Source organism: Orycteropus afer, unplaced genomic scaffold, assembly GCF_000298275.1.
Source record: "Orycteropus afer afer isolate SDZICR_OR568_19922 unplaced genomic scaffold, OryAfe1.0 scaffold00179, whole genome shotgun sequence".
Classification (NCBI taxonomy): domain Eukaryota; kingdom Metazoa; phylum Chordata; class Mammalia; order Tubulidentata; family Orycteropodidae; genus Orycteropus; species Orycteropus afer.
In genome coordinates this window covers 4,001,484-4,015,568 of record NW_006921766.1, presented here as the reverse complement: position 1 = coordinate 4,015,568, position 14,085 = coordinate 4,001,484, and the positions used below count along the sequence as shown (strand labels likewise).

General features: G+C 44.7%; 1 protein-coding gene across 1 annotated transcript in view; it reads left to right on the top strand.

Annotated features, from left to right (window-relative positions):
• The window catches only part of SLC37A1 (solute carrier family 37 member 1), an 88,308-nt gene that overhangs the window by 57,148 nt on the left and 17,075 nt on the right, over nt 1–14,085 (top strand). The window contains exons 10-16 of the mRNA XM_007947309.1: nt 1,096–1,227; nt 3,730–3,820; nt 5,686–5,748; nt 6,820–6,905; nt 8,193–8,241; nt 9,616–9,689; nt 12,367–12,445. Coding sequence (XP_007945500.1) covers nt 1,096–1,227; nt 3,730–3,820; nt 5,686–5,748; nt 6,820–6,905; nt 8,193–8,241; nt 9,616–9,689; nt 12,367–12,445 — 574 coding nt within the window. The remainder of the gene's footprint in view (nt 1–1,095; nt 1,228–3,729; nt 3,821–5,685; nt 5,749–6,819; nt 6,906–8,192; nt 8,242–9,615; nt 9,690–12,366; nt 12,446–14,085) is intronic.

Sequence of the window (14,085 nt, the reverse complement as noted above, 5' to 3'; positions counted from 1 at the left end):
CTGTTCTGATTTGAAGCACCACCCTGAGTTGGCGACAACTCTTCTCTGGTTTAAGGAATGCAAATTTAGTCCCTTAAGAATGTCTAGAATATTAGAATTCACAATGTGTTGGAACTGGTTTATTAATTTAAAAAGAACATTGTTTCTGTTCATCTCTGTCCATTGTGAACTCTTTTTAAAAATACAGGACCCTGTAAAGAATTTCTTATTGATACATCCATAAAAATTACATGTAATTCTGCCATTCGGTGATAGCCATTGTTGGTTTAGAACTTAGTTTCTTTTTCTTCTTTCAAATTTTTATTGTGATTTGGGTGCAAGTTTACAGAGCAAATTCATTTTCCATAAGCAGTTCACATATATTTTGTCTCATGACATTGACTGTGATTTCCCAAAATGCAACAGCTCCTCTCCCTCTTCCTCCCCATAGTTACTTCTTCCCTGTGTCCTTCCTCCCATGCACTCCTGCCCCATGAGTTGTCTCCTTGTGCTTACACAGCCCTTCTGTTCTTCCATGATTAATCTTTCCAAGGAGTATATCTGCCTAATGGAAATGTTCAGCTTAGAACTTAGTTTTTTTACTTCTAGAAATACATGCTATAGTTACCTAGTTATATAGGTAGATATTGAAATATTTCTGGAGCTCATAATGAAAATGTAACTTTGAATGTTGTTTTATTGCTTATGCATGTAAGCATTTTCCCATCATTAAAGTTTCATATTCTTTTTACAATTGTAATTATGTCATTGTCATGGCTGTACTTTATATTTATAAATGCACTTTGTATTTATAAATTATATATGTAATTTATATTTTTCACAATGACGGTATGGCACCCACCTAAGTATTTTTGCACCTTTCATAATTATTTTTACCAAATAGATCCAGCGGTGGAAGGATTTTACATATTTTTAGTTAGTATTTCCTAAAAACACATGAGTGCTAATGACTATAAAGCAATGGCTACTATGAGAATGTTGTCTAAGACATTCAGTGGAGAGAAAACTTGTCAAGCGAAGTTAGTTCTGATGAGCTCTGGCCTCACTTCACCCACATGACCATCTGTCCTTGTTCTTTTCCTGGGCTCCCTACAGGACCCGGAGGCTCAGTGCTTGCTGCTGGCAGATGGGAGCGGCTCCATCCATCCCAACCACTTCATCATCCTCCCTGCCGAAGGCGGGAATGCTATGGCTGCCATCAGCTTCACAGGGGCCTTGAGAATACCAGTGAGTTAATGTGCCTAGAAACAGTTTTTAAAATGTCCTTTGTTGTGCTTTCCATGGGGGGCAGGGAAATGTGGCCTCTGTTGACATCAGTCTGGTAAAAGAAATCTTTGATTCCTGAGTGGCATAAGCCAGGATGGCCAACTGTTCCTCTCTGGAGTGAAGGGGGCTACAGCCATGTTTGTTTGGCTTATACTATGTTTTTAAATTTTTTTAATTAATTACCACCGGTGAGAAATTCTGAAATTTTATAGACAAATCTGGCTTCCTATCACTGGGCCTACATCCCTGTGGTTGTGGTTGGGACTGAGGGCTGTAACCCCTACTCCCTTAGGGGTGTCATCAGTCCTTCCCAGTGCTGTTCCCTCCTCCCCAATCCCTCCCTCCCCTACCCCTGAAGGCCTTGAGGCTGAGGCCCTGGGGAGAGAGCCAGTACTGAGTTCTTTTCTGTGATCACAGGTAAGCTGGACGCCTGGCCTCTTGAAGTACTTTTAGTAACATACACCATATCTGATTGACCATGTGTGATGGCATGGGAAGAGAGGTATTGAAAGGGAATATGTGCAGGCCACAGGAGAAAGCCAATTGTAATGCTTGCCAAGAGAAAACTCAAGGGCTTTGTTTATAAATATGTGGGAGAGGTACAACATATGCAATTTCTTGTTGCTTTGGAAGGTTTTCCATCCATCAAATGGCTGGGCTTCCTTGGCAGAGGCTCAAAGGAGCTGGGCAGAAGGCCTTTAAGGCATTTTCTTCTAGCATGATGACCATCAGAGGATACCAGAGGGTGGAGAGCCAAGAGCAGAAGCAGGTGGAGGGGTCACTGCCAGTGGGGTGGGCTGGGGCTCCAGGCCCTACTATTGTAGGCCTATGGAGCATTTTTAGAAATGTCAGGTCTCCTGCTCTGGGTGCTGATGATCAGACACCAGGAGTAGGAGGTGTGGCTCTCACCCTCAGACAAGGCTGTTTCATTAATGCTCCCCCTCAGGGGAAAGGGGCGAGGGAATATGGACTCAGGGGCCTCGCAGTGGCTGTGAGGCTGGAGACTAGTCAGGACAACCCGAATAACCCAGAACCTTAACATAACACCCCATCTCCAGTCCTTGAGGAAACTCGAGACCTGGAAAACAAAAAGCATTGCTACTGTTCAGATGAACTGGGTCTACAGAGCAGAGGCCTGGGCTGCTTTTGGCCATCAGCCAATCACTAAGAAAGAGTTGGAGGAGCAGAGATTAGAAACTGCCAAATTTAAATGCAAATGTATTCCTAAAATTAACTTCTTTGTAACAACTAGTAACCTTTCTATTGCACCTTACAATATGGCTGCCTCACCTATTTTACTAAAGGTAGTAACATACCAATAATACATATATGTAAAACTTGTGGGTGGAGTTGTCCAGAGTACAGACACTTGCCTGGCCACCAACTAGCTGAGTGCCCAGCAGACCGGTTAACCACACTGAGCCTCCATTTCCTTGTTTGAGATCCAACACCAAGTTGAGTACTTTTTATGTTGTTCTGAGGATCAAATAAAAGTATTTCATTATAGCACTAAGCACAAGGCCAGGCAGGCAATAAATCACACACACACACACACACACACTTACACTCACACACACACTCAAAATCACATTCACGCACACACACACTCAGGACATACATGCACACACACTCACATACAATTCATATATCCATACTGGTATATCAATTTTGAAAACATTAAGTTTAATTTTAAAATAATTCTGGGAAGCTGAGTACATGTGTGCTCTTCACCTAGATTTGGTGGATGTTCTTACACACAAATACCATGGGAAAGGGGAGAATTCAGCACCTTAGTGTGAGTGGATTTTCCACTCAAATATCTCAAGTAATATACCTGGAATTATATTCTCACAGTGCTGCTTCTTATTACAGGTAGATACAAAATGCAAATACTGTTTGTGAAACCCAAGTAAATGTTTCAGAGTACCCCTAGAACTTCAAACCTCAGCTTCCTCATTAGTACCTGCATTAATTTATCTTTCCATTGTTTCCCCAGCGTTCCCAGGTCTATATTATTTAGGCAGAGTGCACCAGCCTGTGGAACTTACAGAATGGTCACAATGATTTGTTCTGTGTATGTCAGGGTCACTGTAACTTGCACTTGTTTCAGTTTCAGGGGAAAATGAAATAGCCATGGACCACTCACTAACTAGATGGGTCCCCACAACACCACACACCATGAGAAACCCCTCAGTAGCTGTGTTTTCAGAGCTGTGTGGTGTGAGGTGTAACATCGTAACAGGTTGGCATGAGCTGTGGGTGAGTGAGTCTATGCCAGTCATCTCTGATTATTTCACCTTCCTAGATTGCTCTGTCCCACGGTGAGGATACTCTGTCCCTATACAGAGCCGGAGGTGCTAAGACCAGACCAGAGACCCAGGATATTTTATGAGAATGTTGCATATTTAAATAAACTGCTGAGTACACATTTGCTGAGTACACACGGCTTGCTTTCTCTTCTAGGGTGTAATAGAGTTCTCTCTGTGTTTGTTGTTTGCCAAGTTGGTCAGCTACACTTTCCTGTTTTGGCTTCCATTATACATCACAAATGTGGGTGAGTATATGTTTTAGAAGCATGAATGTAAAGCTCTGTGCAGTGACTATGGTCTGAACTGCCTTTTATCTGCTGGTTTTCATGGTGATTTGAGAGGCACGCCTTGAATCGAACAATATGATTAATAGAAAGGTATAGACTGGGTATGAGAGTTTTACTGCTGTAATAATAAATGTCATGGGATTGAAAGAATTGATACGCTGTATCCCAGCTCTGGCCCCCAGTGCCATTGGATGCTTCGTATTCTGGGGCAGCCTGATTTTAAATTTGAGCTGTGTCAGACTTTGGATCACAGCATCCAGTGAGCCATAGTGGGCCTTCTGTGGCTCCAAGCTAATAAACTTTTAATGATTTGCCCTGGAAATTGCTTCTTGGAGATAAGTTCTAATTTGGGGAGGGCCAGCACTTTGTCTACACTTCTAAAGTCCAGCAGTGGCTGAACATACCAGGAAAATACTATGTGACTCCCTGCAGTGTGCGGGCACCGCAAGGAAGCAGAGAGGAGAGAATCGACAGTCCTTCAGAGAGGAGGTTGTATGTGTATGTGTTGGAACCATGGCAGGAAGGGGTGGGAACGGGATCAAGAGGAGAGAAACTTGAGAAGGTGTGTGGGTTTGAAAAACACAAACACACATTCCAAATAGTATCATGAGGGCAAATTGAAATTGATATGAACCTGAGGGATGGAAGTTGAGGGGGAGTGTGGAGACTGTCCTACAGGGTACTTGTGAGCAGGGATGGGATCTGTACAAGGGAGGGATGGTAGACAGTGAAGAGGTCATATTGGTGATCGTGCTGAGTTGGTAGAAAAATAGCAGAAGAACAGATGGGCTCATAGATTCAGGTCCCTGAGGTTCTGGCAGCCCCTGCCTCATTACAGCAGGTGAGCTGCATATACAAACACAAGCAGTACTCTATCTAGACATGACAGGCACCTGGTAGACTGGCAGAGTGTCTTCTTCGCTCCTGAGGTTCCTTATGACTGCACAAGCAATGGCACTGTACATAGACAAAGGTCTTGAATTGCTGACACATCCTGTGAGTGAGTGTTTGAAGAAAGCAAGTTCTTATGAGTGCCATTCAAGGCATTAGGAGAGATGGGACTTAATCAACCATTCTGAACACTCCTTAAGACTCATTCTCCCTACATTGGTTAACTGTAATTTCCTCCAAATTTCAAGACTGTGCAAGGTCCAGTAGGGAGAATTGTAGGACCTAAATTTCCTCACCTGTAATATGAGAAGGTTCCAGTCCATATGGTTAGATGATTTGTATTGAAGGAAATTCTTGCAGGCCCAGAGGCATTTGAGGGCTATTTCCCTAGGTACTTTTTCACAGGCCTTACTTCTGTCCAAGGTGCTCTGGTGGCACAGTGCCTAAGGCATTTGCCTGCTAATCAGAAGGTTGGTTATTCAAACCCACAAGCCACTCCATAGAAAGAAGATGGGGGCAATCTACTTCCATAAAGATTTACTGCCTCAGAAACCCAATGGGGCTCACTATGAGTTGGAATAGACTTGATGGCAGTAAGTTTGGTTTTTGGTTACTTCTGTCCTTCTTTGTTGCTTTTAACTTATGGCTACCACAGAGGACCCACAAAATGGGATAGTAATTTGACTCAGCAGAATAAACCCTAGTTTTTTGGTTAGAGTGGTTTTCATTGTTTGTGTTTCTACCCATAGTCGATGGCTTTTTAAGAAAAAAAAAAAAAAAGGTATGAATTGACTAATATTTACCACTTGTTTTAAATCATGTGTGTGAAACTGAAGATTCTTCTGTGTGGATCTGTCATGCCCTGACTTCCTCCCAGTAACACTGTGGAAGAGAGCACCCTTACTAACTAGAGCCATGTTGTTACTTTCTAGATCACCTTGATGCCCAGAAAGCGGGGGAGCTCTCCACCTTGTTTGATGTTGGCGGAATCTTCGGTGAGTCCATTGCTGTTTATTCTACATTGACAAGTAATTTAACAATAGCCCCAGTGGCCCAGGATCTCTTGGAATGTGATTTACCACTGAGAGGGAAATGCGTGCCTGAGTGAGCTCTTGTGTCATTGAGTGGACTTGGCCCAGCAGTACTGTGGCCATCACTTGGGGGAAGGCCTCCTTTCCCTCCTCCTGGGCCCTGACTCTGACCTTAAACTAGCACTCCCTCAAAGACAGGAGCCTGCCTCACAAGGAGGTGGTGAACCAGATGGGGGTGGGACCTGGCCTAAACCCCAATCTGCAAGATAGCCCACATGGTTTGTTCTGGTTACCTAGTGCCACTCTGACAAGAATATACCACAAGTGGGATGGCTTGAAGAAACAGGAGTTTATTCTTACAATTTTGGAGGCTAGAAGACCAAGTTCAAAGTGTCTGGCTCTAGGGGCTGGGTGAAAGCCCTCAACCTTGGGTTTCAGCTCTGCCTTCTACTCCCAGCCCACTGAAGGAAAAGGCTTTTCTTCACTCAGACTGCTGCTGGCTCCTGAGACTGACAAGCCCAAGGTTGACAAGTAGAAAGGCATAGCCCCAATATTACCAAACCACACGGCAGGCCATTAATTCAAGTCCATTGAAAGTCCCAAGGTTGGCAGAGCATGACAGGCTGCTGAACAACACAATACAGGGTCCAAGCATACCATAAACTAGAGACCATTCCCCAAGCCGCCTTTTTATATACAGGAAGCAGATCACATCCCTAAGGCAGTTACTCAGCTGCTCACAGTAGATTCTACCATGGAGTTGATTACCCATCTCATCATGGGGAATACCACATCTAGCTGCCCAGCCATTCAACCAGGCCCAGCCAATTTGACACACAAACTTAACTACCACATGATCTTTCTGGAAAGAATCCTCCCAGGCCACTCCCATCTGACCCACAACCAAGCAAGGTCTCAGAGTGAGTCAGGCACTACAATGACAAAGGGGAAGGGGCTAGGAAAAAGAACTCTTTTTCCATGTCCTGTAATGTGTGTTCTCTTTCCCATTGGTGGGACCCACAATCTCCTTTGCAGGTGGGATCCTGGCAGGCCTAGTCTCAGACCGCCTGGGGAAGAGGGCCTCCACCTGTGGCCTGATGCTGTTGCTTGCTGCCCCAACGGTAAGCCTGGTCAAACTTGAGCTGCCTGGAGTGCATCCTTGTTCAGCCCCCCACCACCACAACCCACACTGAGCCCACCCTGTGAGGAGTATGGTGCTGGGCTAGTCCACACTGGAGCTCTGAATCCTGGAGACTGCCCGAGGTCCTACCTCCTAGAAGGCCTGGTTTTGGTGGGGGTCCAGGAGTGAGTTGTCTTACTCCGTGTAAAGCCTTGGGTGGTAGAGCTGAGCTGTCACCCTGGCCAGGGAGTGTCCTTTGAGGGTAGCCTTGTGAGCTGCTCACCAGCCCTCCTACTGGCTTTCAGAAAGACCATCCCAAACCTATTGTTGTCTAATTTCTACATCTTACATGTTGGTCTCCAGTCTCCTGCATTCTTCGTCCCAAGGTGGCTTTACCAGCTCTTATTCTCCCTTTCTGTTTTGTTTTGGACCCTGGCCTATTCCTCAGTCCCCACTATATCAGGGCCATGGTCAGACCTGGCCTTTGCCTCCCACTAGTAAACAAAATGCTGAGCTGCTGCCAGCCTCCCTTACACCTGTATCCTTCTCCTATATTAGTCAGCTCTCAGGGACCTCACAGCTCCAGAATTTTCTCTTCTTTCTCTTTTCCTCATCTCCAAGTCTCCTAAATAAATAAATAGAACACCCCAAATCTCTCATGTATGTACTCTCATGGACACTCACTGCTGCCTTTGTCTCAGCCCTAATATGTCTGGATGCAAATGCCCACTATTCTTCCCCCACAAAACATTCTTCCTGCCTGGCCTGTGTTCACTTTCTTGACAGGCTAACGTCACTCATGGCCTTGATTTCTGAATGCTTGTCACTGCCTTGAATCTGTCTTGGCTTCTCAGTACACCCGGTATCCCTGCCAACATGTCACATGAGCTGCTCTTGAATGCACTGTAGGCTCTGGTCTTCTCCACAGGGGGGCCTTTTCTCTCTCCTACAAGCTCCTGCTCATCCTTTAGGATCCTCAACATCTTCCTCCCCGACCCCCAAGGCAGTGTTAATCTTTCCCATCAAAACACTTGGTTTATGCGACTTATGACGTATTTAGTACCTCATGAGTTGGAGGAGGGAACTTCGCCTCACTGTGCCTCTGTTTCCTCATCTGAAAAATGAAGATGGCAGGAGTACTCACCTTATACTAATCCTGACTAAGGGGAGGACCTGGTGAGCAGGAAAAACTCTTGCCCTCCAGGACCTCACACCAAAATGTAGACAGATAGCTTTGGACAATCTTGTGGCTACTACTAGTAAACCATTGTTTTCCCACTGTTTACAGCTCTACATATTCTCCACCATCAGTAAAATGGGTCTAGAAGCCACTATAGGTAAGTATTAGTGGCTTATCTTTCTTTTCACATAGTCCGGTGAAGAGAAATACAAAAAACAACAAAGAAGCATTAGGCTGGTGTAACAGAAGCATATGGTATGTCTAAAATAGTCCCTTGTCCCTCTTTGGATAGGGCCACTGGAAGAGACCCATGGGGACCCTTGCTCCCAGGAAAGAATAAGGCTTGACCATTTACCTCAGAGCATGCATGGGGGATACAGGGACCTAGACTAGAACAGGGATGCATGCTGAGTGCCCATGGGAAGGGAGCCTCTTGGAGAGAAGCCAGATTTAAATGGAAGGCAGTTCGTCCCCCTCATGGGTCCTCTTACCCCTCCCTGTGCCTCCACAGCCAGCCATACCTTGGGGCTGGGTCTGACGGCCCTGGGCAAGGAACACTAGAGTCAGGCTTGCCCTTGGACTGTGGCAAATGCAGAGAGGTCTGGCCTATGGTCTCCCCATCTGTCTGTCTCCTCTCAGCTGGCTGGCTTTCTGGGAGCCTAAACCCCTGGGAGCATTGTGGGAGGGTTGCATGACAATGGAGGACTATTTTTAACTTTCTGCCAGCAGTGCTGTCAGATTATGCTTCTGGCACTTGATAAATATGTTTTCTCTCCTAATAAGCCAGCAGTGGGGACTGGGCGGGAAGGGGCATATGTGTGGTCATCTTACAAGGTGTCTGAAAGCAAGCTGCCAGTGCCAGGAGGGCATGATGTTTTCTCCAAGTTTCTCTGTCCCATAAGAATATGGACAAAGAATATGAGTCCAGAGGACAGTTTGAGAAAGTATGTTTATCCTGCCCATGGTGAGCATGGTCATGATGGGGCTCTGAGTTTCATTTGGGGGCTGCCACCAGTCCAGTAGCTGTCAGTGATGAGAGGAAAGCTTTTCTGCTGCAGAAGAAGCAGTGGCTGGCTGTAGCTGCCCTAAACCTGGGCAATCCAGCATCCAACAACACAGGTGACTCCTGGGCATAGATCTGTGCTCCTGTCTGCCAAGTTCTCTTCCTCCCAGTGTGCCCAAAGCCACTGTCCATGGAGGACTGGTCAACTGAGCACCCTCTGGAGCAATAGCCTAGCTCTTCAGGAAATTGTGGTTGACTTAAAAATGTTAACAATTGGCAAATTTTTAAGGAGACAATTATGATGCATGCAGATCTCAGAATTATCACTCCCTTGACTTGCTTGGGCATCTTCTGCATCACCTTGACTGTGTCTCCACGTAAGTCAGGCACACAGGTTCATCATGTGGTAGCCAGACATGTAACTCCATGCACACAGTGCCAAGGGCCCACCCAAAGGATTTCTAAGAACATGCAGACTTTCCCAGAAGGAACTTTTCTGTTGACTGAATCCCCTTCTGGTTTTTCTAGCAATGCTGCTACTCAGCGGGGTCCTAGTCAGTGGACCATATGCACTGATTACTACTGCTGTCTCCGCTGACTTGGTGAGTGGAACATAGCATGAGCTGTGAAATGGAACACTTGTCACAGTGGTCATCTTGTCCACTCTGTGACAAAGTTGTCTAACATTAGTGAAACACTGTTTATAAGCAGCTCTTTTCACATATACCTTTTATCTATGCTCTTAAGAGTTTTCTGAAGCAAATAATGGAAGACTGCAGCCTCTGTTCTGCAGACAAGGAGGCTGAGATGATGTAAAGGGCCTCTATAGTCAGGCTCTGGCCCTGAGTTTGAAGCTGGCAGTTGGACTTGCTCCTTTGTGCTGCCCTTGTTAACTGGCTCAGCCCTGGGGCCTGGTGTCCTTCAGGGCTGTAGCAAAGCAAGTTCCATCCTTTCCTTCTCATTCTGCTCGCTCTTGGTTCCCACTCCATGCTGAGCCCTCAGCTGTTCTGTGGGACTACAGAGATGAGACACATGGGGGCCTTGCCTGGGAAGATCACAGCATGGGAAAGAAGTGGTCAGTGCACAGAGTGGTGAATGCTGTAATACCAGAACCAGTGCTTTGGGATCCAAATGAACCACTGACTAATTCTTCCAGAGGAAGAAAGAGATGTGTGTGTGTGTGTGTGGGGGGGGGGGGTTGTCCTGACAAGGTGGCATTTATGTCTGATTTTAGAGACCCCAGTTCAACCCCAAGAGAGTCAGAAGTACATTTACCTCCCTGGTATGAAAAACAGAAATTGCCTATGGTAATTACAGATCAACATCAAGAGTGTTGTTATCTTGAGAACACATACCCTGTTATGATACGATGAGAAGAGCACATTACCTCTCTGTTCCTCCTCCCTAAAATCTATAACTCCAGTATAATTATGAGAAAAATATTAGACTAACCCAAGCTGAGTGATATTTTACAAAATACATGGCCAATAATCCTCAAAACAGTCAAGGTTATCAAATACAAGGACAGTCTGGGAAACCGTCCCGGCCAACAAGAGGCTAAGGAGACATGATGATGAAATGTCATGTGGTGTCCTGAATGGATCTTAGAACAGAAAAAGGACAATTGGGGAAAACTAAAGAAATCCAAATGAAGTTTGGATTTTAGTTAATAATAATGCATCAATATTAGTTCATTAACTGCAACACATATAGAAAAACAATACATAACTGGACAGTGGGTGTACAGAAACCCTGTACTATCTTTATAAATATTCCATAAGCCTAAAGCTATTCTAAAATTCAAAGTTTATTTAAAATAAAAAGAAGTTCCCCAAAGAGGTTTTGTGGACTCATGGACATGAGGCATTGGTTTGGTACATCCCCTCATACTTGAGTTCCCTCTCGACATTCTTGCTGGACTCCATGATCATTTCTCCTCTCCTTCTCTGAAACCCCTCCTAGAATCTTCCCCAGGGGCAGGATCCCCAGACTCTAGAAACCACTCATTGTCTGTTCAAAAACCATACATGCCTTGTCCCTCTGCAGTCTTCCTTGATCTGTCCTAATAGCCACTCTCCCTCAGGGTTACAGGGAGGATGTCTGGCCCAAGAGACTCAACCTCATTTAGAGCAACAGAAAGCTCTCATGCACTGTCTTCAGCAGGTCTGATTTATTTTCAGTCCTGAAATAGCCAGAAACTCTTGTCCTTGACAGGATAGAGGAGAAATGTCCAGTGTAGCAGCATTGGGAAAGTCAGCTTCTCTCACTTCCTTCCTATTCACCACATCATTGACCCAAAGTAGCAGGTCTTGCCCTGCCTTGACCACCTGTGTGTTTGGAATGCACCTAAAAATGCTTTTACAAAGTGTGTCCTTGAGTATGCATGAACGTGTACATACTTATGTCTGTAGGGCATAGAAAATTCCAGAAAGATCTACACAAGACCATTAACAAATCTATCCTCACAGAATTAGAGAGCAGAGAAGGGATTTCCACTTATTTTTGTAGACTCAAAAAAATGAAAGACCCTGAGTTTTTTGTACCTGTGCTTTTTCTTGTTTTAGATCATATACGTGTATATACACGCACATACACATACACACAAGCATCTGTTTTTTTCAACCTTTAATTCATTTTTAGAACTTTAGACTTCCAGGCACTATTTTTCCTGATTTTTTTTCTTTTATTCCTTTTATTGTTCTCAGTTTATGCTGTTTCTTTCACCTTTCATATCAGACTTTTTTAAAACTAGAGTTCCTATTGGTTTGACATGTAGCACTTGCATTCCTATGATGGTTTCTGGGCTTTTGCTGTTAGTCTGGTTGAGTTTTAGACACTGCAGATATACCCAATATATGTCACAGCTCAGGAATTCAGCAGACACATGGAAGGGGATGCTAATGCCACTGTGGCTTGGGGATAAGGAACATGTGCTGTTCATCTTTTTATCTCCCACATTTACATGTGTGGTACCCCAAAGAAGAGTATGACTGTACTGAATAAATATTTATTTATTTGAAGACAATTCTAAGAGTTTAGTAACTGGAATACACTGGGACAGGTACATTTTATGGTTTTTTACTATTAAAAACCACTGAAACTTTACCTTTCCTAGGTAAGTTTTGGTTAGAGTAGAGTTTAAATTTTCTAATGGAAAATATCCCATGGGCTGAATTGTTTTACAAAGTTATTTGAGTAAGTTGTTGTATGGAATGCAGAAGTTTATTTTTCAGCTCTATAGCTTTTGAGTTGGGCTTCACATTTTTTCTTCTCTTCTAGGGTACACATAAAAGTCTGAAAGGAAATGCCCATGCCCTCGCTACCGTGACGGCCATCATCGATGGAACTGGATCTGTAGGTACGTGGAGAATTTTAGCTCTAAGAGGGTGATGTTGTCTTGGGGAAGCCATATTGTCCCATTCTAATGAACTTATGTCCAGAATCCCAACTGCCTCGTTAATACTAGGATCGGCTGGCCTTCTTAAAATATAACCAAATCAAAATGTCAGCATGTGGGGAGTGTCCTCAGGTGGTTGGGTAGTTCAGAGGCAATAAAAGGGAGTTTCTGATTGGAGCTAGTTTTCTGTGTCAGGTTTTAATCTAAACCACAAGTTGGCAGACTACAGCCCATGGGCTAAATTTAGCCCAAGTCCAGAAGGGCAGAATCATATTTAAATTGTGATTACAGAAAAATTAATAGTCTGAAAGCATACTAGATTCTGAATGTTACCAGCCTCATTAAGGCTCTAGAAGAACATTCAGTAATATCTTCTGGAGAAAGGAAAAGTGGCAACATAAACCACTCATCCCCTCAGTGACTACACAGGTGGGAATTGGTATAAAACGCCAAGTTTTATACCTCAGCAAGTCAATGAGGGTGTCCTCAATATTTTTGCCCTTAGCCTTTGTGTTGTTATTGTTGTTGTTATGTGCTGTTGAGTCGTACCTGACTCATAGCGACCCCTCCTTGGGTTTCCAAGGCACTATCACTATGGAAGTAGATTGCCCCATCTTCCTTCTGAGGGGTGACTGGTGGGTTTGAACCACCAGCCTTCTGGTTAGCACTCAAGTGCCTTAGCCACTATGCTACCAGAGCTCCCAGCCTTTGTGTAGGGAGTATGAAAATTGTGGACTTTCTCTGCCGAGGTCCCAAGAGCTGCCCTGGGTTGGAGCCTCATTGTCAGTCAACACCCTCAGGTGTCTCCTCTCTGTGTATGGGAGTTAAAGTTAGGGAAGGTCAACTGATGTGGATACCACAGCTGGTCAAGAAGGGTCTGAAATTGGAACTGGCATGTCTCCTGCAGCTCCCAACTCATAACTTAGTGGGAAGAGTGAGGAGGAAGGGTGGATGGGGAGGGTACTTAGGGCACGGTCTGTGCTTACACCCTCATAGCAGTAAAATGAAAGGGTATGCTGGACAAAGGCAGTACAGGCAGATTGTTGTGTGAATCAGCAAACACACAGTAAAGCAGAGCCCAGCACTCAGGACTGCCATTCTGTTCAGTTTTAGCCAACAGATTTTTCTCTGGCCTCTTCCCATAGCCCGTTATGCTAGCTGGACAGAAAATACCCGCAGTAGGTTTCTTGGGCTCCCAACACTCTCTAACTAATGCAGAACCTAAAGTCCTTTCCGCCACTTGCTCCTCCTCAGTTTACAGCCACACAACCTCCTTGCTGCTCCCCAAAAGCCACAGAGGTGATCCTATTCTATGTGGGGTATACCCTGTGCCTGAGACATTATTCTCTCAGTAGCACCAGGCCTTACTCCCTTGTGTCACTGAAGTCTTTGTTCACATATCACCCTCTCAGTGAGACCATTCCAGGCCCCCCATTCACACTATGTGAATCCCTCCTCTCCATATTCAAGGTCTCTCTTCCTTGTCTCCACAGCATTTACCACTTTCTCAAATATGTTGTTGTTATATGCCATCGAGTTGGACCTGACTCATAGCGACCCCCCTTTGGGTTTCTGAGGCAATATCACTATGGAGGTAGATT